Genomic DNA, 24,764 nt, shown 5'->3' with positions numbered 1-24,764 from the left:
AAAAAATTTCAAGAAAAAATAAGAAAGCAAGTTAATAGAATAGTTATATGAAACTTCAGTAGAAACCTTTTTAACAAATTTAAGGGATTCCCTGACATTCACCTGTCCCAGCAGGTAAATGCCTGCCTCGTGGCCAGCAGCAGGCAATTCGCTTAGTACTTCTGCTTTCTCCATTTGAACTGTGTGCTTACCAAGCCTCAGCTGGGTTTGTTCTAAAACCTGTTTAGGCCAGTGTAGTCTTTATTATAATTATGTACATTAATTGTTCCATACACTGATGAAATAGGAGTGAGGGAAGAGAATTGTTTTTCTGTGACCTAAGTGAAATGTTTTGGAAAGATTCAGGAAAGACAAATTGCTTTAATTTTTTTTCCTGCAAATTAGGTGGGAGTAAGGCATAATCATAATTGGGGAACAGTCATAATCTGAAAGGATTCTGTACGGACAGTGCTTCCTTCCTGAGTTCTTGCTCTTCTTTAAAGAAATGGATACTGTAAGTGGTAGATGATGCAGTGGGATGTGATTTGTTTAAAACTTTGATCAGTTAACTTACAGTAGCCATGGTCCTGCCTCTGAAGTTAGTGAATGAATGTACGTGATTCTGTTTTAAGTTAAAATGTTTTAAGTATATATTATGTGTCACTTTTAATGATTTCCCCCTTTAACTGACTTTTTTCCATTGGCCCAGTAACTGCTAACCCAGGTGAGGGGGCACTTAAGTATGGCATTTCGTTCAGAAGCCTTATTATATTTAAATTTTACGTGGTAACATTTTTAGGGTTTTTTTTTGTTTGCTTTTTTGTTTTTTAACATTAGCCATGTTCTATCAAGTCCCATCTTATTTCAAAAATAATTTCAGATAGCAGTAGATAAGAAATTTAACCAACAATAGGTTTTTTAAGTAAAATTTTTATAAATCATGTTTACTATTAAGGTTATCTAATTTTTTCTCATTTTGTACTTAAAATGTTTTATTCTACAAATAATGAATAGTATCATTCAATTTCAACACATTCATATCTATTTTTTTCTCCTCTTTTTATCAGTTATCTGAAACAAAGCAAATATTTAAATGAATCTTTTAAGGTACTTTGTTTTTTAAGTGAGGAATACTTCTGCAATACAAACATGCTGCACTGTGAGCCTGGGTTTTTGGTGTTTCTTAGACCAGGTCACAATTGCCTCTTTCTCATATTTCCTGCCTGGCCAGTCACAGCCGTGTGGCTGGGGTTTGGTGCATGGCAGGAGGCAGCCTGAGGGCAGAGACGTGCCTGTGGGCAGCCGATCCTCAGGGTAGGTACTGATACGGACATGGCAGAAAGACAAGCATTCGGATGCCTGCGACTGCAGTTGAGGTGACAATAAGGGAAAAAAAGAGAACAAAATATACAACTTGGATACATTTCCTCAAACAACCGTCTAGGGCCTCAGTCACTCCCAGAGTCTCCTCAGAGAAATCCTTGAGCAGAGTGGTGCTCTTCTGCTTTCTAATTTGTTGTAGTTAAAAAGGGCCAAAGAGGATGAAATTAAAACTTTACACTCAAATACTTCATTTAGTGGGGAAGGAAAAAGGATATGCATGGGCCAGTGACTTTATTGTTCCATCTGATTGTGTAATAAAGCTCTTTTTAAGTTTAGCAGAATATGGCGATTAAGAGGGCAGACACTGGAGATGGTATACGTGGATATGAATTGTGATGCTGGACCACGTGGCAGCTTTGTGACTATATTAACCTCTCTCAGCCTAAGTTTCCTCATTTGTAAAATGGGGGTAATAATAGCACCCCTGTAAAAGGGCAGCTTGAGGGTTAAATGAGACAGTCTATTTAAATGTTTAAAACAGAACCTGGCATAGAAACCCATTGTCGTTGAGTCGATGCCGACTCATAGCGACCCTCTAGTAGGTATTAATTACACTCTAGATATTAGTATTTTATTATGTTCCATGATATTATTATATTACTAATAGACCGTTATGAGAGGTGCTCAACAAATATTTTTGAGTCAAGTTGATTAAATAAGTGGTCATTTCTACAAAATGTAGGTTATCAAGCTCCTTGTCAGAAGTATACATTGTTACATTCTTTCTATTGGGAAATCGAATTTGACAGTCATCATTTTGACTTGGAACATACTTTGTCCTTAGAACTGCCTGCTGTCTTTTGATTGTCTGCAGTAGATAACACTGTTAGTGCTTGCCCTTTCATCCAGAAACCTTCATGATATCTTCATTATTGAATTGGCTGGAAAGGGATTTACTGCTTCCCCTTACTTTTAATTTAATGAATCTTTGTAGTACTCCTTGTGGAAAGGAAAAGGGGAAGTGGTATATGAAGGAGAAATAAAACGGTTCCTGTCTCCAAGGACTGTTAGTGAGAAAGCCTTGAAAAAAACTGTCTTAACTCCAGTGTCCACCTCTGTTCTTTTTTTTTTTTTTTTAATTTTTATTGTGCTTTAAGTGAAAGTTTATAAATCAAGTCAGTCTCCACCTCTGTTCTTACATGTGAAATACAGAATGCATTTCTATACCCTGTGGCTGGTCAGATGGCACTCAGTGTAGCTTTGGTTCACCCACAGAAAAACAGATGTGACCTTTGCTATGTGTACAAAAGTTTAAAGGTTGTAGTAAACACCTCTGAGATCTTCATAGCCTGATTATTAACTAAACAGAAGCTTATGAGACCATCAGCAGACTTGGGCTGTGGCACAACTGATGAGTGTTGGTCAACCTAAGAAGCCTACCTAGCTCCCAAAGCTGTTTCTTGACTCATCTCAGAGTCATCTCAGAGATGGGAGAGGGTTCCATATACATCCAGATTTTTGTATCCATCTTTATAAAAAACAAAGTGTATTTATTGTGCCAAATGCATTTTGGAGGTGGTGAATGAAGAAATTAGGGTATTGGCCTGTTCCTTAAAGTAGGAAGAAAATTACCAACTGTCTTTCAAGTAATTGGAGAAGATGTGTTGAGATAGTAGCATTCTAAAAAAAGGAATACGTGACCAAGGCTGCTTAGAAGAAGAGAATTACTGTAGGCTTAGAACAGTTCCTGAGAGGCAGCACAGCAATAACTAAATGAAGTGGGTTGTGTAGGCATGCCTGGTAAATGGTGAGTGAGGGTCAGTTGAACAGACAAGTAGTGGGTGCAACTGTGTACCTGGTGCTGGAGGTAGAAAAAAACAAACGAGACCTAGTCCAAGATCTCATTTACTACTTCACTGCCTAATAGGGGAGCCAAGAATGATCAGCTAGTTAAAACACTACAGTAGGTGCCTTCCTCATGGCTTGAACAGAGTACTTTGGAAGAACAGAGAATGGAACGGTTAACTTGTACCAGTTCATAAAAAAAAAAAAGTAGTTAAGGTTAATTTAAATGAAATGAGGAAAGTGAGAAGAAAGTCATCACAAAGAGAAACAGGAACGTTCTAAGCATGGGAAGTGTGTGCACGAAAGCACGTGAGGGCTGGGTATACATGTGAGATTGCAGGATTTAGTGGTTGTATGCATGGGACAGGAGCAGCAAACGAGATATGGTGAAATTAGAAGACTGAATGTGGATAAAGCACTTAGCCCATGTTTTATGTTAAGAAAGATAACTTTAGGAGTTGCTAAGAATATGGTTTGGAGAGAGAAAGACTGCAAATGTCGAGAGTTCCCCAGTTGAGCAGTGACTGGGAATAGAGAGAAGAGGAAGAAGTCAAACCAAAAGGATTTGGCAGCCATTTGGGAAGGGGTCATGAGGAAGAGAAAGGAGACAGTGATCCTGTTTTTAGTTCGAATAGCTGGATGGATGTTGTTACCGTAAGCCAATTCTGGGATTACAGAGAGGAAATGGGAGTTTGGGGCAGAGACGGGAGAAAGGGATTGTGTTTGGTTTCTGATGTTTTGAGTTTGAAGGGCCTGTGGGTCACCCAAATAGAGATATTCAGTAGGTAATTCAAAATATGGGATGTGAATTTAAGAGGATATGTATGTAGGTGTATATATGAATGTATATTATTTCAATTTAAGCGTTATCAGCATATAGAGCTGATAATTAAAGCTATGGAAATAGAGTCAGCCTTCAAATAGTATTTGGAGTGAGAAGAATGCCTAGCACTGCGTCTTAGAGAACAACCACCGTGTTCTGTGTGGGAAGAAAATGTTTTATTGTGTGTGTATATATTCTGAAGTCATATTGTCATGGTTTTATTTTATATTGTTTCACTTTTCTAATAGTGAAGCTAATGGAGAGTTGACTGTATTAATGAATGATATGTGATCTTCAAGCATACCATTTTAAATAACCTTTTTTGTCCTTAAAAAAATTCTGCTTTACACTTAAGCCTCTAAATGGTATTTTGCTGATTGAATGAACTCTGATTATTTCAAGGAATTTGGTGATTTTTATCATTATGTTAAGTTTTACTCTTTCAAGATGATCATGTTAGTATATTATTAACCAAAAATAAAAAAACACCAAAAAACCATTGCCATCAAGTCAATTCCAACTCATTGTGACCCTGTAGGACAGAGTAGAACTGCCACATAGAGTTTCCAAGGTGGATTCAAACTGCAGACCTTTTGGTTAGCAGCTGGAGCACTTAACCACTACGCCACCAGGGTTTCCCCGTATATTATTAGTCACTTTAATTGCTCTTTTCCTCCATAGGAGCTGATGCAGCAGAATGGGATTGGTTATGTGTTAAATGCCAGCAATACCTGTCCAAAGCCTGACTTTATCCCCGAGTCTCATTTCCTGCGAGTGCCTGTGAATGATAGCTTTTGTGAGAAAATTTTACCATGGTTGGACAAATCAGTAGATTTCATTGGTAAGTAGCTTAAGTAATATTACAAGTCCTTGGGGTTATAGTCTCATGTATAAGTAAGTGCCTATCTTCCTTTTTATCTTTAGAGAAAAAGAATCCATTAAAGAGATTCCAGAAGCCTGGAAAAAAAAAAAACTGTTGCTTATCTCACTTAGTAGTCAAAGGTGTGTGCCATGTCATCCCTAAGGGACTGGCCTAAAAAACAATCCACCCCACTTTTTCAAATCTCATGAAAGACTTAAAGAAACTTTGGTGGTATTCCTTAGTTTTTGCCTTGCTACTATTCTTTCTCCAGAGACAAGTCAAATTCTATGAAAACAAATTCCATTACATTTAAAGTCTTCATATCACAAGATTTCTAAACCTCAGTCCATGTGCCAGTAACTTCAAGCAGTTTTGGAATTGGATCTAATAAAATACAAAACTCACACACATTTGCTCATTTCTTTAATGTTGGCTGTGACAGGATCCGATCTGTACCATAAATTGTTCTGTTTACTGGGCCTGTTCAGTTCTGGAGCTTCCCTGACTCCAAGCTACAGTTGCTCTTCTGACATTTGAGGGTTGTAGGATTATGTCTGCTGGTAGTAAATTGGCGAGATTTTTACTGGAATTGTGGCTTTAGCAGAGAGTGGCTGAACAGATGAGGACTCTTGCTAAACCTTGTAATAACAAGCATCATAAGGTGTGACTCCTTTCTTGTTTTTTCCCTAGTCACACAAGTTTGAACACTTTAATCCATATTAAATACTCTGAATTGGTTATTGTAATCTTTTAAAAATAGGAATCAGTACTTTTAAAAAGGTGAGATTATGTAAATTCGGTCCCCACAGTATTTTTCATCTGTGAGAGGAATTTTCTAGATACCAAAGTTGGAACTCTGGTAGTTCAAAAACAGTTCCCTTTTTTCAAGATTTCCAGATTGCTAGGGGTTTCCATCTTAAATTAGGACTCATTCTGTGAAACATCTGAAGATGAATGACTGAGACAATTCACATTAAAATAATTACCAAAAAAATCTCCAAAATGAATACCCCCTACATTGCCCTTCTAGGAAGTAGTCAACATCCATTCAGCTTTTGCCTCTTTAAAAGATAGTAATTATGGTTAATAATTATCTGGTTAATTATGAGAAGGAAGTAATAACTAATAACTCTTGGTTATTAATTAAAAAATTACATGGTTAATAATTACACAGTTCCCATTGTGTGTCACATTGTTGCAGAGAACATCTGGCTCTAATTTCAGCCAAAACTACAATTTCAGAATCTTATTAGAAGAGAAAGTGATTCCTTCAAGTCATAATAATGATTAAGCTTTAGAAGAGTTAGTATAAAAGAGATAATATGAATAACTTTGTCCCCAATTTGTTTCCTTCTTTCATGGGAGATATCATTCTACCATTTTTAATTCATACAAAAGGAACTTCACCGTGTACCAAGTTGGTTAAATACATACACAGACACACATGTCATAATTTATTTGTAATGTCTACAAGTATTTTTATTTATTTAGTAGTATTTTACTTGCCTTGACTGGATTTACAAGGCCACTGCCCGTATCTCATTCAGGCCAAAATATCCAGCCCACTTTTTTTTTTTAAACGGTAAAACTTTACTTAAATTTGTCAACATTTTATATCTTACTTGTTCTCTCTGGGCTGCTTTTTGTCTTGCTCAAGAACATTCTTTAATAGTTCTTTCAGTAAGGAACTGTGGATGATAAACTTCCAGGCCATTCTCTGAATCCAGCCCATATTCACTATAATTGCTAATCTTCTACATGGCATTTTAAGCCAGGTTAGTCATGGCAGAGTGAATATATAAATTTGAAGATGTACCGTTATACCAAGACTTAATGACTTACAGGCTCATAGGTATTTTTTCTTTTCGTTATTTAGATGAAATTTCAATAGCTCTCTGAGTTTGTTGGTAGGTCTCAGGTTTTCATAGAGTTTTATCTTTATTTTTAGTTAATGTTGGCAGCAGTAGGCAAAGTTTGCCTCTTTGTGTCATGGGACACTCATGAAGTGTCCCCAACCCCAGCTGGCTGGTTATACAGGCTCTTGCTCCCTCCTCGGCCCCTGCCCCACGTCACCCACACCAAACTTCCGACTTTGCTTATAGGCAGTATAGGGCAGTGATTAGGAACATGGACTTTGGAGGTAAACCATCTATATTTGACTCCTGCCTCCCTTGGTTATTAGCCAAGTGATCTGGGGCAAGTTACTTAAAAATTCTCTGTGTCTCAATTTCCTGATGTGGAAACTAAAGTTAATGTACCTACCTACCTTATAGGGATAGCATGAGGATTAAAACAGACAATATATGTAGGCCAACTTGCAAAGTGCCTCACAGTTGGCTCTTTATAATAAATAGTAGCTATTTAAAAAATTATTATCTGGGAAGCTCCTCTTTTTTTTTTTTTTTTCTTAGAGCTGTATTCTCTGCCTTCACTTAGGTATAATTTCCTTTTTTTAGCCTTTGCAGCTTCTCATCCTTACTGGCTCCCTTATCCTTTGAAGGGTTGCTATCTTCTTTCCCTTTTTTTAAACCTAGACTTTATCCCTGAATTTCTGTAGTGGCAACCTTCTTTTTTTAATTCCAGTTTTTGACCACCATCTTCTTCTCGTTGTGCCCCTATTCAGGAATCTGCAGTGACTCTTAATTGCCTACATACAAAATGTAGTCCTTGGCCTAACACTCCCAAGACCCTCCAACTCCTGCTCCCCAGCTTTGAAGCCTTCTCCCAAGCAGCTCGAGTGTCCCAGCCACGGCAGGGCGTTCCCTGCGCAGCACGTTCAGTCCCACCAAAGGGCTTTCTGCACACGTTTCCACTCCCCTCTCTGCCAGGGCTGTGTGTGTTAATTCCCTTGCTTTGAGATTCAGTTTAATGATCACTTCTGCCAAGAAATCTGTTCTAATGAACCCCACTCCAATCTAATCACTTTCATTTTGATTTTTAAAATACATCATCGAAAGATTTTAATTGTAAAAACAGTGAAATCACAATGCAGAACATTTGAAAAGCAGAGAAAAGGAAACCTATAATCTCAGCATCCTAACATCTGTTGTCATCATTGTGTTTTATTTCCTTACAACTTTTTTCATATTTTTACGTAGATTGCTTTTTAAAAATAGGTATCAGTCAGCCAGCCAGTATTCACTGGGTGCATATTAAGTGCTCAGTATTAGATTCTCTGGGGGAATGTTAAGAGTCGGTACTGCCTTTCTAGGTTCTTATAGTTTAATTATCTCAATAAAAATGAGAGAATATTACCAACATTTATTTTTCTAAAATTTAAACCCAGCCTACATCAAATAAGGATTTGAAACAGCTTCTAGTAAGAGATTGGATTCAGAGGAAATACACAGTCACACACATACATATACTCACTAAAATGGGATAAAAGAGTAAGAACCAACTAATGTGGGACTAGGAAAAGTACCATAAGTATGCCAGAAAATCCGAATCGCAGTTACCTTTTGAAATAGAGCAATAGCCTTAGCTTTGAGCTTTTCAGCAGCCAGTGCTAAAGGGGAAACACTGACACCAGCAGAGTCTAAATGCTGTATAAAGAGAACTATGTAGGCACAGAAAGGCATAGGTTTATACGGTATTATCTCGTACCAAACCTGTTGCTATCGAGTGGATTCTGACTCATAGCCACCTTACAGGACAGAGTAGAAATGCCCCATAGGGTTTCCAAGGAGCATCTGGTGAATTTTGAACTGCCGACCTTCTGGTTACCAGCCGTAGTTCTTAATCACTACGCCACCAGGGTTTCCTTTACAGTACTTTTTTGTTTGTTTGTTTCAATATTACTTTATATTCATTTTTTCACTGTTTTATTGTTTAGATTCCCTATCTAGAAGGAAAGCTCCTTGATTGTATAATATCCAAAACCCCTGTGGTATTTTGGACATAATGATTGAATTATCTTATACACTAGAAATTTGTAATAACACTGGTGGTGAGGTTGGAGTTGGTTTTAGCCTTATTTTATTTAGCTGCCAGAGCAAGTTCCCTGGGTATCTGTTAATTAATTACAAGAATTTTAACATAAGGGGTTTGGTAAATATCTCTTTCCACCATCTGTAATAAGAATGAAAAGGGAAGAATTTAGTCCATAGCAAGAGCTATGGCGAAGCACACATGTGTTTCCAGTTAATGTAGTCCTCAAAACCAAACCCGTTGCTGTCAAGTCAATTCTGTCTCATGGCAACCCCTTGTGTTACATAGTGGAACTGTGCTCGGTAGGCTTTTCAAGGCTGTGATCTTTCAGAATTAGGTCACCAGGCCTTTCTTCTGAGGTGTCTCTGGGTGGATTCGAATCACCAACCTTTTGGTTAGTAGTCAAGTGCTTAACTGTTTGCACCACCCAGGGAACCAAAGTAGTCATAGTACTGGTTAAAATGTTAGCTGCTTCTGAGCTTTGTGGGATAACTTCATCTATACTTACATGTAAGCTTTTTAAGCCCACCAACAGTGAAAAATGTCAGCACTTTTGGATTGAATTTCCTGGGCTCTTTGATTCATACAAAATGTCCATGAATCCTTGAACCATGTTATAGAGAATTAAGTAAGACAGTAACTTCTGGGTATTATGGAAAGGAGAAAGGTTCCTTTGCCCACTAAAGTAACCTGGTAGTCCTGATTCACAGTATACATGGTTTTCTTCTTAAATTTAGCAGATAAAACTGAGCTACTTTGACACTTTATCTCTAAAGAAAAACAGGGAAACTAACATGAATATAGGCTTTATGACTTTTATCATTTTAAAAGTAGCTTGATCTGGCAACTTTTAAAGTTGCAATATGTTGACATTGTGATTCTTTCTCTTTCCCTCTCCCCTACCTGCCTCCTTTTTAAATAGTAATATGTGTCAAGTGTGTTTAAAATGAAACTAGATGTTTTAAAATGTAATAGTATCTCTTACATAATTAGAAAAAAGTTGAAGTGTCAAACAACAGGAGTAAACAAAGTATTATTAGCTATTATTTTAGGGATGGGATTTTGTATGGTTTTAATTTTCTTTATATTTTTCTGTATTTCTGAAAGCTACTACACTAAGCAGGTAGTATCAGATATCCACAATGAGGGATTTATAGCTAGGAAAAGTTTTTAGGGTAATAAATAATGTAAAAGACAAAAAAAAAAAAAACCAACATGGTATAAAGTACTGAAATGGGAGTTAGGGACAACTTGATTATTGACACATTTGGGCCTCAGGTGTCCTATATGTAAATGGAAAGGAAACAATCTTCCCTGCTTCCTCAAAAGAATATTGAAAGAATAAATGTGATATAAGTAGACGAGATTTGTTTTGAGCTTTTCAGCTGAAGAACACTGAGTTAAGTAAATGGAAACAGGATCTCACTGCTGAGCGAAGTTGTCCTTAAATGTGACCCTTCTTGGTTTGACTCCCACAGAGAAAGCAAAAGCCTCCAATGGATGTGTGCTAGTGCACTGTCTGGCTGGGATCTCTCGCTCCGCCACTATTGCCATTGCCTACATCATGAAGAGGATGGATATGTCCTTAGATGAAGCTTACAGGTGAGGACAGGCGCATGTCTTGTGCGGGTTGGCTTTTTCTTTGACCTGAAGCATGAAGGGATAGGAGGGTTGGTAGCCAGGTTACAGCAGGTTGAGATTATACCCTTTATAGGTTATATCCTTTATAGGTTACTGTGGATTTTTTAAATGGCCTTTCAAAGATTAGAGAAGAATGCATGTTTATTATTTAGCATTAATTCTGCCTTAACATCTGCCAAGTTCATCCTCAGCTACTTTTTTAAGTTTAAGGAACAAACAAATCCAGGCAGAGGTCTCTGTCCCATTAGGTGAGCTTAGTCCTTCCCTTAATTGGGGAGTGTCATTTGCTTTAATTTACAGATGAGAAAATGCTTGGCTTGTTATATAATCTTTACTTCAAGCCTTGTACCTCTTTCACCATAAGGAAAAAAATCTAATAATGCAAGTGTAAAGCCAAATGATTATCATACTCCATTCACTAAGTAAAATTTCCCGTATTCTAGAGTTGCCCAGATTTTGCAGTTACTGGCAGTGTATGCAGGAGCTCCGGTGGCACAGTGGGGTTAAGTGCTCGGCTGCTAACTGAAAGGTTGGCAGTCTGAACCCACCAGCTGCTCTGTGGGAGAAAGATGTGCCAGTCTGCATCTTAGAAACCCTAAGGGGCAGTTCTACTCTGTCCTCTTGGGTCACTTTCAGTTGGAATCGACTTGATGGCATTGGTTTTTTTTTTGTTTTGTTTTGGGCAGTGTATGATTTTTTGTCTCCAAGTTCCCTGCATGTCCTGTGGGGTAGATGTACTTAGTTTCCGTGTAACTAAAGGACAGATCAAAAATATAAACACATGGAGCAGGACTGTAATAGCAGTTTGACTTTTTCTCAAATTGGTTAATTTGAAAGGAGCCTGGAGGAAATGGCACCTCTGTTGTCTGCATGAGCTCCCCGCCCTCAATGCAGGCTCTTCTCCCTGGTGTCCTCCTGTGCCATGTACAGACCAGAAGAAAACGCACCCTTAGGTTATGTTAGTAAGTCTTATTATGAGGGACTTAAATTTATATTTGTTGAAGTTGAGCCAGTTATTTCTGGGTTTGTTAATTTGCCGTAGCTTACCTGATTTCCAAAGAGTTTTATTTTTTTATCTCTTTCTTTATTGAAGTGTAAATTTTCAATGTAGTTTCACTCCTGCACCATCTTCTGAAGAGCGTCAGTACATTTTGTTGTTGTTGTTCGGTGCCATCCAGTTGGTTCCAATTCATAGCGACCCCATAGGACAGAGTAGAATTGCCCTGTAGGGTTTCCAAGGAGCAGCTGGTAGATTTGAACTGCCAACCTTTTGGTTAGCAGCTGAGCTCTTAACCACTACGCCACCACGGTTCCGTCAGTAAGGTTTAGGGACCATTAAGAATTTGTCTACTGTCTCAAGGAAACATATTAGCTATCTGTTGTGTCCTCAGTGAAACATATTAGCTATCTATTATTGGTTTTGATCTCTTGATGAATCTTTTTAAATATGGTAGTAACAAAAATGGACCCAGACAGTAGACACCAGGTTTAAATCCTAGCCCCATCATTTAGTACCTGTGTGGTTTTGGGCAAGTCACTTAAGACTCTCTTTATGGATCTGTATGATGGGGGTAATTACACCCACCTGACAGGGTAGCTGTGCCGATAGTTGAGATAATATTTAAAGCATTATCAGAGTGCAGTACACAGAGACTGCGGTAGCTGGTTATCCTGTCACGTTGAGTTCAGAGAGAAGAACTCAGAAGTGGCTGCTTTGGAACTCTGACCATATGATATCCTCTATTTTTTTCATTAATTACAAGTGTGAAATGTCTTGAGGACATGACTGTGGGGACTTGGAAAGGGCATGATATTGGAAAATTGAAGTTGGAGAGTGGCTATTATGATGGACTCCTGATGGTGGAATCATCTCTTCTCAATTGCAGTGGAAGCTTTGGATTCTTGAAAATGAGGAGGCTAGAGCTAGAGCTTTTGGGGCCTGGCCCCCCTTCTCTAGCATGCTGCAGGGACATTTTTTAAAGCCATCCCAATGTTGAGGCCCTTTGTATTCAACCTTGAGGCATCTCCCTGAACTTCCGAACCAAATATCTTCCAAAGGTATTTGGGAGGGTCTTCCTAGTAATTCCTGATCTCATTTATTCTCAGTATTCTTCAGATAAAGTGTAGTTTGAAAATTCAAGTTTTTGTTTTTTTCTTCTCTTCATAGATTTGTGAAAGAAAAAAGACCTACTATATCTCCAAACTTCAATTTTCTGGGCCAACTCCTGGACTATGAGAAGAAGATTAAGAACCAGACTGGAGCCTCAGGGCCAAAGAGCAAACTCAAGCTGTTGCACCTGGAGAAGCCAAGTGAACCTGCCCCTGCAGTCTCAGAGGGTGGACAGAAAAGCGAGACGTCCCTCAGTCCACCCTGTGCCCACTCTGCTACCTCAGAGGCAGCAGGGCAAAGGCCTGTGCATCCTGCCAGTCTGCCCAGCATACAGCCAGCACTGCTGGAGGACAGTCCACTGGTGCAGGCGCTCAACGGGCTCCATCTGTCCTCAGACAAGCTGGAAGACAGCAATAAGCTCAAACGTTCCTTCTCTCTGGATATCAAATCGGTTTCTTACTCAGCTAGTATGGCAGCGTCCTTGCATGGCTTCTCCTCATCAGAGGATGCTTTAGAATACTACAAACCTTCCAGTGCTTTGGATGGGACCAACAAGCTATGCCAGTTCTCCCCAGTTCAGGAAGTATCAGAGCAGACTCCAGAAACCAGCCCAGATAAGGAAGAAGCCAACATCCCCAAGAAGCCCCAGGCGACCAGGCCTTCAGACAGCCAGAGCAAGCGATTGCACTCAGTAAGAACCAGCAATAGTGGTGCCACCCAAAGGTCTGTCTTATCTCCACTGCATCGGAGTGGGAGTGTGGAGGACAACTATCACACCAACTTCCTTTTTGGCCTTTCCACCAGCCAGCAACACCTTGCAAAGTCTGCTGCTGGGCTGGGCCTCAAGGGCTGGCACTCAGATATCTTGGCTCCCCAGACCTCTACTCCTTCCTTGACCAATAGCTGGTATTTTGCCACAGAGTCCTCTCACTTCTACTCTGCCTCAGCCATCTATGGAGGTAATGCCAGTTATTCTGCCTACAGCTGTAGCCAGCTGCCCACTTGCAGTGACCAAGTCTATTCTGTGCGCAGACGGCAGAAGCCAAGTGACAGAGCTGACTCACGGCGGAGCTGGCATGAAGAGAGCCCCTTTGAAAAGCAATTTAAACGCAGAAGCTGCCAGATGGAATTTGGAGAGGGCATCATGTCGGAGAACAGGTCGCGGGAAGAACTAGGGAAAGTGGGCAGTCAGTCTAGCTTTTCAGGCAGTATGGAAATCATTGAAGTTTCCTGAGAAAAAAGACACTTGTGACTTCTATTGACTGATTTTTTTTTTCTCTTCACAAAAAAATATTCCCTGTAAATCTGAAATATATATATGTATATACATATATATTTTTGGAAAATGGAGCTATGGTGTAAAAACAAAAGATGGATCAACACAGTTGTTCCCGCGTAACATCTGCATTTGGGAGATCAGCTAACATTTCTCTCAACAACAGTGGAAGGGCAGATGCTAGATTCCCCCTAGACAGATGAAGAGCAGTTTCATGCAGTGAATTGCATATCCTCTTATAGGAGCAAGTTTTACTTGGTGTTAGAGGACAAAATCCCCTGCCATTTTTGTGTTGTGCTACAAAGAGATCTCAGATACTAGTCTTTGCCCGGTCCCTTCCATAGTGCACCTTAGCGCTGAGACTGAGCCAGCTTGTGGGTCGGGTGGGTAGACCCCGTTAGGGACAGAAACCTATTGGTAAATCCAAAAGAAATGATTGCATCAGAAGCTGATCCACAAATCCCAGCTGACCTGACAGCTGAGTGACACATGCATCATTCTCTGGACAGACCATTAGGGGACTTGCCAAGATCTGCTTTAGAGCAAACCCAGTACCTCAGACAGTCAAGATGGGGCTTTCACCACTACCCATGTCTGGGAGCCCGTTTTTAAGCATTGTGAATAGGTAGGTAGCTAGTCACACTCTTCAGACCAATTCAAACTGTACATGCACAAATTGCCAGTTGGGCCTGGATGGAGGTAATTAAAATTTCTGTTCTCAGCTTTACGAAGAAAGAGAAGGGAAACCATCTAGGATTCAATTTAACAGCCAGGAATCTGGCAACCTAATGATTTAAGTTGAAGTTGGGAGGCTAAATAAGTCTACCTCCCTCTTTATAAATCAAAGGATTATTTAAAATGGGATTGTTAATCCCTTAAATAAATTTGGTTTCAAGCCAAATGTGAATTTGGGTTGGTAGCAGAACAGCAGCACCTTTGAGTTCTCAGCCAAAGTAGATGTTTTCCATTTCTGTTCCATTGCATGGATGCATCTTGTAAAAATGTTAACAATAAGGTGGAATCTTATAGAAAACTACCAAGAGGGAGAAAAACTGTGGGAAGATTAAGGAAGGTAAAGCTGCTGAGGAAACTTACTGAGGAAAGTAAGCAGGACACTGTTACATTCTCAGTGTTGGCTTGTTTTTTCCTCTCCCCATGGCATGTGATGAGGGTGGTATTTCTATAATTTTCTCAGACTTGCCAATTTACTAATAGGGCTGAGCGAGGGTTCAATAAGCAGGAAATGTTGAGAATAAAACAGCTGGTATAGGAAGGTGACAAGAAGGCTGTTAAATTTTGTTTAGTTGATGGTACAGTGGAAAGCCACAGACAAGCTGTTCTCAAAAACTATCCCCAGCATGTTTTAAGTAGAAGGAGCGTATCCAAATGGAGCAAGACCAAGGTGGTCTCTCAGTCCTTGAGCTACAATCACTGTATGGAATCAATCCTGGCAGCTGGAAATACAAGGTGATTGGAACAAGTAAACAGTGATAGTGTATATCTGCTTTTAAACTTCCTGGCTTGAGTTTTGTCAACTACAATATGGTCCTCTTTTGAAGCCTTAATTTACGTCAGCAGCTGTGTTTTGTTTTTTTTGGGGGGGGAGTGGTCGTTGTCATTATTTCCTTTACTGTAAGTGTAGCTAGTTGCTGACTCATATCTCAGGTTTTTTGATGTTTGAGAAATGGACAGTCCTTTGACTAGGATGTGACTTAATGTTTCCTGTGGTGACGGCTAAAACCAGCATGGAATGACCTGATTTAAAACTGACTAACTTGATCATGAGAATTACGCGCTTCACAGACATAACTGGCTACGCACAAATAATGTGCTATGATATGGGCATAAAATGAAGGTAGAAAACTGCACAGGGAGTACATTTTTAACACATTGAAAAAATTCTGTTAAATCATCTGAGTTAGTTTTTATATATACATGTGCTAAAATTTTAAATATTTGATGTAATCAGACATTCTCATGGTTTCACACAGTCATTTTTGATGCGTTATTTATACAACACACCAAATGTGTAACAGCTCACTGCTTCCAGAGTCTGGTCACACCTGTCAAACTTTTTAAAGAAATGAAAGCAATAGCTCCAATGTTATGTTTCAGGAGGGTTGGCGGACTTGGTTTCGACAAGAGATCTATCAGCAGGAATCTACCTTTCATCATTTGGGGTTTCTCTTGGCCAAGGTCCCCTTCCTACCTATAACTGTGATGTAGTCGTACACTACGACCTTTAGTTCTTGATTGCTAATGTCAAATAATCAATTCTTGGAATCAAGACTACCCTGCCAAAGGGGCAGCCTCGGGGGCAAGCCTTGATGCTGCTTGGGTGTCAGCGGGCAGCATGGTGGCTGGCCCTCCTCAGCATGCAATCACAGGGGAAGCCCTGGAGTCTACTAGGATGATACAGATGGTGATTTTAAAGAGCAAAACTAGACTTCTATGTGAGAAATGCTGGAAAACAGTGTAGGAGATTTGTAAAGTTAGGTGGAAGGACTGTATAAATGTTTAAGATGAAAATAGTGTTCTTTTGGTGTAAGGCAAGCTGTTGAATGGTAAATTGTGCATTTCTCATTTTGATGTGTCATGTATGTTAATATGATGAAATAAAATCAAAACTGGTACCTGTTTATACATAAATATGAGAAAGGACCTCTCTTTGCAGTTAGAAACTTGGGAACAGTAATGTCCAAGTTGCCAAAGGAGGCAGTCGTGGAACCTGTTCCCCTAGTCTCATGTAAATGAGGATTTAGCCCAAAATAAAGTGGTGGTGTCATCAAATATGTGCCCTATCTCGTTCACATGAAACACTGGAGCATTAGTCAACAGTTTAGTGTCAGCTTCATTCTTAAATTCTATACTGAATGACCGCTACAGGGTAGAAATTTAAAGCACTTCGTAAATATTTTATGACTGATCCCGGAGCACGTAAGTACAGGGTAGAAAGAAAGATCAGATATGCACTTGCACTCTCTAATGTAATATGTAAATGACCTGGTAATCCTGGTAGGAAGAACTAAGGAGGAATAGTTAACCATCCTTGCCATGTACATCCTAATGACCTCTCTGCTTATAAATGACACTGGACATGATGACTTATGTTGATACGTGTGGGCTTTACCTCAGAGAAGCTTAATTTCATCAGTTCATTAATAAAGAATTATGTATTAAAGGAATGAAGTATTTACCTTCAGTGCAAGCAAATGCAGTAATGAATATAAAGAGTATCACAGTTGACTTCATTTAAGTTGGCTGTGAAAGGCTTCTGACTTGAAGTTAGATGTATGAAAATTTAAAAGCAAGAAGGATTGGACTGGGCAAGCTAGTACTAGGAGACAGCCATCTTGGCGCGAGGATCCTGCAGAAGAACAGAGGTGGGAGTGGGACAGAACAGGTGATGTGTTTCAGTGGGAGGCTTTGGATGAGGTGCACAGTGTGGGTTTCAGGAAGGCCTGGGGGTCAAGATAGTTAGCTACTTAAAAGTAGACAAATTTTGGAGCCCTTAAAGACCAGCCTGAGTAGGCTGACTTTAGAAGACTAGATCAGACCAAGGCTTGGACTAGGGAAATAAGGGAAGGTGTGGATTTTTGAGATGTGAAAGAAAGTCAGGCAAAATTGGAGTGCACCCTGGATGTCCAAAGAAAGATACGTGAAGCATATGGCCTGTATGCTGGGAGTAAAAATCCAAAAACTTTCTACCTCAAACCCTTCACTGTTATTTTAAATACTGGTTTTGTTTTTTTATGGCACTAAGCTGGGATGTTTTAAAATTTGTCTAGGTGCTTTTTTCTGAGTATCACCTTCCCTTTTCTATCTGTAAGTGGAAGAGGGAAGTAAGCTATTTCTAGCTTTTGGAATCTCATTCATCCTTGAACAGCATAATTATACTTGGTTGTATCTTTAAAGTATTGTGAAACCAACCGAAAAACTACAGCACAGTCTTAAAGATGTTCACAAGTTGATCGTATTGTTGCAGTTTATATGCATAGACATCAAGTTGCATTTATGTAAAAACAGAAGTTTCACTCCTTTAGTTTCAGCTAGAACCCTAGGATCAGCTGAACGTCCCACAGCAAACACAGAACGTGACCTTGTAGAAGCAGCATTGCAGGCAAACAAAGATAACTTGGAGAGGGTTGGTTCAACTGTGGTCTTGGTTCTTTCTGGTCAGGGAATTAATCACAGTTTCAAAGACTGGATTAAAAGTACCCCGTTCACAAAAGCTTTTAGCATAAGTCATGTCTTACTAAGTAGCAGTAAGAAGGGACCTTGATTGATGAAGAAAAATTGAGTCATCAGTAAATTCCATCAGGTTTTTGACAACGGTGACCCTGAAAAAAGTCCTAAGAGCAATGGATGCACACCTACACACCACACTGGATACTGGTTATTCTAGTAAGCAACTAAATCTACACGTTTCAGGTTTTGATGGAAGCATGTGAATGACGCAGTGATCTGGTTTCCATTCCCCTCTGTAACCATGACATCTGAATGCAAAGTACCTGCCTGTGTTGTCAGAAGCCTAAGAACTTATTATAAATTAATTTTATACTGCCTGGGTAGAACTAAGGGACTTAAAACCAATTACCCATTTTCTCTTTTTTCCACCATCATGGAGGATATCATAAGGGAAGGTTCACTACTGAGTAAAGCCTTAACAGGCAAGATGGCAGAAGTTTAATCAAAGCATAAGCCAAGAATAAGTTTTTAGGCTTAAGATTTCCTGAGCTGTATGTGCCAAAGATTATGGGATAGACAGGATACAGTCACCAGTCTTCGGATGTCAGAGAATTCCACATTCGTGGAGGTAGCTTTGTCCTTTCAGCTTTTTGATACAGGCAGTAGCTGGCCTTCCGCTCTATAAACTATTGCCTTCTTGGATCGAAGGCGGTATGATTAGGACCAACACTTGCTCCACTTGTTGAAGGTCAAGTAGCAAAATTGTTTGGCAGGATAGAAGGAAACCTGCCTTTCACCCTACTAAATGAGAACAGTCCTATTGTGCCATTAATACTACTACCTGGATTTAGTGCTTACGAGCATATAGGATCCCAGTTGAGCCTTACGTCAACTCAAGAGCAGACAGGTAAGGACGGTGCATGGAGACGCCCATCCGCACAAACTTAACGCCAACTCTTCTATTCCCTCCCAGGAGTGGACCTTGGCATCAGCTTGGACCCCCAGATCCAAGGGAGTAGAGGTGTGCAAAGGGAGATTTGTCAAGAGATGGGCTTAAAGAATAAAGCAAGCCCTCTTCCTCAGCAACAGTGATTAGGATGACATGTTTGCTGCAAGCTTGCTCACACTCCTTTCTGTGGGTGAAGATCATGCTCTTGATATTTGAGTCTCACTGGAAAAATAAGAATTTTAGTTTAAAGAAAAGGAAACTTACATTGAGTATATACTGTTCCTACACCTCTGTCAGATGCAGCTGTGTCTTTCTAATCTGGTGAGCAGGGACTTCCTCCTCTGAGTGTGTTTGTCTATGGAATGGAGGAAAATGGAGTCTTACACTTCAGGATCCAAGGGGAGCTCCTTTACTCAGGAATGTCCATGCCACCAGGCATCCTTTCCAAATTAGAACAGTCACTTGTATCCCCATAAAGTATAGTTTTACAAGATAGAAGCTACACTTAATATCTTCACACCATGAACTAATCTTGATATAAGCCATCCTCTAGATCTGGGCATTTTCCATTCTTGAACACTGAATGATTCTATCACATCTTCATCCAAACATTTCCCAAACACCATTTCATAAATCTTGACACTATCCTTCAGAAACACAATAATACAACAGGGAAACTTAATTAGGTCCAATAGGGACAGGCAGTCTAATTATAGCATATTTTAAAACAATCAGTTTTATTCTATGTAAGTGCATACCACAATTTGAAGTGTTGTCTGGGCCAAACAGCTAGGGACCTCTTTGCTGAGTAGATAATAGTTTAAATGAAGAGTGTTGAGTAATACCATACCTCTGGTTCTCTCTCTGACCCAACTTAAAACAGCATCTGGCACGGCTTCAGAGCACATCAAATCCAGCAAGAGATCTTGGCACTGCCACAGACTTCAAGCAGAGGTGTGCAGAGATGGGTAGGCACTGAGACCAGCATTTTATACCAGCCCAGGGACAAGCTGACAGGACCAGAGCATCATGAAAGCTTGGGAATGGGACAAAAACAGATTTCAAGAAGCAAAATGAAACCTACAGTTAACAGAAGCTCTCTGATCACAGGAAGGAGCCTGATCCAGCACGGGTCAGGGCCACCACACTGGCACCACCCACGAACCGACAGGAAGTTCAGACAAGGCCTGAGCTATGAAGGTCATGGAGGTTACCTCCAAAAGCAGAGGCTGTTTGTGAACAACACGGCTACCTCCTCTGGGCCCTCTGTAGTCCTTAGAGGAATGAAGGTCAGGGTGAGGGAAGGGGAAGCAAAATCGTTCTCTCAAGAAAAGAGAAAGTTTACCCTAGAAAGTCCACAGGACAAAAAATGCTCACTTCTCACTCTCCCACCCCCATCTTTGGTATCAACATTTTGTACATACAGTACTACTGAGTACTATATATTTGAGTCCGGCTGAGGTGAAAACAAATCAGAAAGACAGTTTCCAATTACACTTGAATTTTAATACATGTTTGCTCACAGCTGTCATTTCTGAAGGTTCTTGGTTCTGTCTTGAGCCTTACTAGGGGAAATGGTAAAGCTAAATAAATTCTACCAATCAACACAAAAGAAAAATGGCACATATCAGCTCCCCAGGACCATTAGTCAGTGGAAACAATGTGGTTGTAACACCTATAATGTATGGGTAACAAAGTTACCCTGTGTCTAAGGAAAAAGCAAAGAATGCCCAGAAATTACTACACCAAAAAAGGTATTCATTTCTTTAGTGCACTCCTGTATCTCAGGTCAGAGTATTAAAAAAAAAAAAAACTGTTGCCATTGATTCTGACTCATAGCAACCCCACAGTACAGAGTAGAACTGCTCTACAGGGTTTACAAGGAGAAGCCAGTGGATTCAAACGGCTGACCTTTTGATTAGCAGCCTGAGCTCTTAACCACTGCGCCACCAGAGCTCCATCTCAGAATATGTTGTTGTTGTTGTTAGGTGCCGTCTAGTGGGTTCCGACTCATAGCGACCCTATGCACAACAGAACAAAACACTGCCTGGCTCTGTGCCATCCTTACAATCGTTACGCCTGAGCTCACTGTTGCAGCCACTGTGTCAATCCACCTCTTTGAGGGTCTTCCTCTTTTCTGCTGACCCTGTAATCTGCCAAGCATGACGTCCTTCTCCAGGAACAGATCCCTCCTCACAACATGTCCAAAGTATGTAAGACACAGTCTCACCATCCTTGCTTCTAAGGAGCATTCTGGCTGTACTTCTTCTAAGACAGATTTGTTCGTTCTTTTGGCAGTCCATGGTATATTCAATATTCTTCGCCACCACAATTCAAAGGCGTCAATTCTTCTTGGGTCTTCCTTATTCATTGTCCAGCTTTCACATGCATACGATGCGACTGAAAATACCATGACTTGGGTCAGGTGCACCTTAGTCTTCAAGGTGACATCTTTGCTCTTCCACACTTTAAAGAGGTCCTTTGCAGCAGTTTTACCCAAAGCAATGCGTCTTTTGATTTCTTGACTGCTGCTCCCATGGCTATTGATTGTGGATTCAAGTAAAATGAAATCCTTGTCAACTTCAATCTTTTCTCCGTTTATCGTGATGTTGCTCATTGGTCCAGTAGTGAGGATTTCTGTTTTCTTTACGTTGAGGTGCAATCCATACTGAAGGCTGTGGTCTTTGATCTTCATTAGTAAGTGCTTCAGGTCCTCTTCACTTTCAGCAAGCAAGGTTGTGTCATCTACAATAACGCAGGTTGTTAATGAGTTTTTCTCCAATCCTGATGCCCCGTTCTTCTTCATATAGTCCAGCTTCTCGTATTATTTGCTCAGCATACAGCCTGGATAGGTATGGTGAAAGAATACAACCCTGACGCACGCCTTTCCTGACTTTAAACAAACCAGTATCCCCTTGTTCTGTCCAAACAACTGCCTCTTGATCTATGTAAAGGTTCCTCATGAGCACAATTACGTGTTCTGGAATTCCCATTCTTTGCAATGTTATCCATAATTTGTTATGATCCACACAGTTGAATGCCTTTGCATAGTCAATAAAACACAGGTAAACATCCTTCTGGTATTCTCTGCCTTCAGCCAGGATCCATCTGACATCAGCAATGGTATCCCTCGTTCCACGTCTTCTTCTGAATCTGGCCTGAATTTCTGGAAGTTCCTTGTCGATATACTACTGCAGCCATTTTGGAATGATCTTCAGCAAAATTTTGCTTGCGTGTGATATTGATGATACTGTTCTATAATTTCCACATTCGGTTGGATCGCCTTTCTTGAGCATAGGCATAAATATGGATCTCTTCCAGTCAGTTGGCCAGGAAGCTGTCTGCCATATTTCTTGGCATAGACGAGTGAGCACCTCCAGCGCTGCATCCATTTGTTGAAACATCTCAATTGATATTCCGCCAATTCCTGGAGCCTTGTGTTTTGCCAATGCCTTCAGAGCATTTTTTTTTTTTTTCAGAGCAGCTTGGACTTCTTCCTTCAGTACCATCGGTTCCTGATCATACGCTACCTCTTGAAATGGTTGAACATTGACTAATTCTTTTTGGTATAATGACTGTGTATTTCTTCCAACTTCTTTTGATGCTTCCTGTGTCGTTTAGTATTTTCCCCACAGAATCCTTCACTATTCCAACTCGAGACTTGAATTTTTTCTTCAGTTCTTTCAGCTTGAGAAACACCGAGCGTGTTCTTCCCTTTTGGTTTTCCATCTCAGAATATGGAGTTGTCAAAACAGATTTCATCAGATATTTACTCGTGCAGTGAACACTGGGTAGGTACCTAGCTTCAAAGTAAAATTTCATATTCTGAGGAGTTTATCAACTGAGAAGCTGGAGAGACACTATGTATAAAAGTTACCAACAGATAAAACTTTGAGGGAAACAAGACATGGAATCTATAAATTATAAAGGCACTCATGAAATCTATATCTTGCTCTTAACCCCAATTTTTTATTGTAAATTTATATGCACATAATACAAGAGGTGAAGTCCAGCTTCTAGCAACCTTCCACTTCAGCTAGTAAAACAAGGATACTGCAGGATGCAGGATAGGGATCTATTTGAGTGTTCATAAATATAGGTTGATAGATTGATAGGCTGATAAACAGAACAGGTTCTTCAGGGGCGGAAGCCACTGGACACCTGTGAAATTTATAAGAAACAAAAAGAACAAAGCTCTCTCAGGAGCTCAGAATTTAAAGTCACAACCAAGACCTAGAGCCACCGCTGTGAGACAACAGGTAAAGATGCTCCTTGTGGTTGCTGAGGAATCCAGTATCAGAATCGCAGAATGAGATCGAGAGCCCATCCAGACCAGCCCTCGCATTCACCAAAGATCATGAGTAGAAATGTCCAGCCAGGGCTCTTTGTCTGCCCCTTACACCCCTTATAGTTCATCTGGTACTAACCAACAAAGAGATGCAGCATAACTCTCTCCTGATATATCCAATCACTCAGATTCCCAGATTCTGTCAGGAAGACGTAAAATATTGACGTGGGAAAGGACTGGTAACACTGTTACCAGGCAGGGTTCCATCAGAGCAGAACCACTAGGAAAGATGTAGAATAAGTGCTTAAAGGAATTTGACCTTAAGCGATTTTATATACCAGTACCAGAATGAACCAGTTCGAAGTCCTGAGTCACAGTGCAGGCAGCTGGGAAGGAGTGTGGATATGCAATAGGGGAGGGCAAGGACACCAGAACCTGTAGGCAACAAGCTGGTACCTGCATCTGTTCTTCACCAGAACCCATATTGGCCTGTCCTCCTGTCTAAGCCTTCATCCTTGCTCACATAGATGACCTGAAGGAGAAGCTAGTACCCGTAACTGGCCTGGGATTTGGAGAAGCTGAAGGAAGAGATCCGTAGGAGCTGTGGGCCCAGCTGCTGCCCAGACCAAAGGTGCAGCAGGTGCGTGAAAACCTGTGTGATGCAAGAGGGTCTGACCTACATGACTTTCAGTGAATAAGCATGGTTACTGCTTTACTTCCACTTCCAAATCTCACGCAAATTTCTCTTGTGGCCATCCCTAACCAGAAACAAACAGGGAAGGGAATTCTGGGAAGTACAGTTCAGCTTAGCCAAGCTGACATGTTGCAAAACCTCCACACATCACAGACATTAACTAGAATTCTTTCTGAAAGTACTGAATTTGCCTATTGTTCTTACTTCTCTGCTTCTATCTACTTAGGACACAAATCTAAGTTAATACCATGTTTTGTCCAAATTCTTTACACAAAGAAAAAGGGTTGGATGGAGAGCTAGCTGGCTGAGAATTTTTTTAATGCCATGCTTGGTCTACTTTCCTGCCATACTCAGACCATTAACTGTTGAAACCCAGTGAGAAAGCCCAGCCCGTGTAGTCTTAGTTTGCAGCCCACTTTGTGGTTTTATTTGTAAACCATATTAAGTGCAGTGAAGATAATAGCATCTGAGTCCTGGGCTATTTTTATGGTTCTACAATCAGTCCTTTGTTCTTTGAAGGCTACTGAGATGTTCCTGTGTTCAGGGCTGGGTCCTGATACTCCAGGAACTCAAAACAGGACAATGATGGGGATGCTTAAAAATGCCACTTCCTAAAGGAATACAAATATTCATTGTATTAGTCTTTCAATGTTTTTTGCCAGTTTGAAATAAAAAAGGAAAAAAATAGTAATGATGGTAGGGGGACCTAATCTAGCCATATCAGATATTAAAATGCACTGTGAGATTATAATACTAAAAGCTATTTTTAAAAAGCAGTATGAAATAGCATGGAGAGAACGTTCAGTGGATTAGAATATGATCCAGAACTAGATCCTCAATTACATGGAAATTTAAC

General features: G+C 40.1%; 1 protein-coding gene across 4 annotated transcripts in view; it reads left to right on the top strand.

Moving 5' to 3' along the window:
• DUSP16 (dual specificity phosphatase 16) overlaps positions 1–15,230 on the top strand; it is a 91,041-nt gene extending 75,811 nt beyond the window's left edge. For all 4 annotated transcript variants that reach the window (XM_049882501.1, XM_049882502.1, XM_049882503.1 and 1 more), the window contains 3 exons: positions 4,652–4,811; positions 10,241–10,364; positions 12,571–15,230. In XM_049882501.1, coding sequence (XP_049738458.1) covers positions 4,652–4,811; positions 10,241–10,364; positions 12,571–13,747 — 1,461 coding nt within the window. In that variant the 3' untranslated portion in view covers positions 13,748–15,230. The remainder of the gene's footprint in view (positions 1–4,651; positions 4,812–10,240; positions 10,365–12,570) is intronic.
• The last annotated feature ends 9,534 nt before the right edge of the window (positions 15,231–24,764 follow it).

The sequence above is a fragment of the Elephas maximus genome, chromosome 4 (assembly GCF_024166365.1).
Source record: "Elephas maximus indicus isolate mEleMax1 chromosome 4, mEleMax1 primary haplotype, whole genome shotgun sequence".
NCBI classification, from domain to species: Eukaryota; Metazoa; Chordata; class Mammalia; order Proboscidea; family Elephantidae; genus Elephas; species Elephas maximus.
Note: the sequence above shows the minus strand (reverse complement) of the source record. Positions and strands in the feature narration are given on the sequence as shown.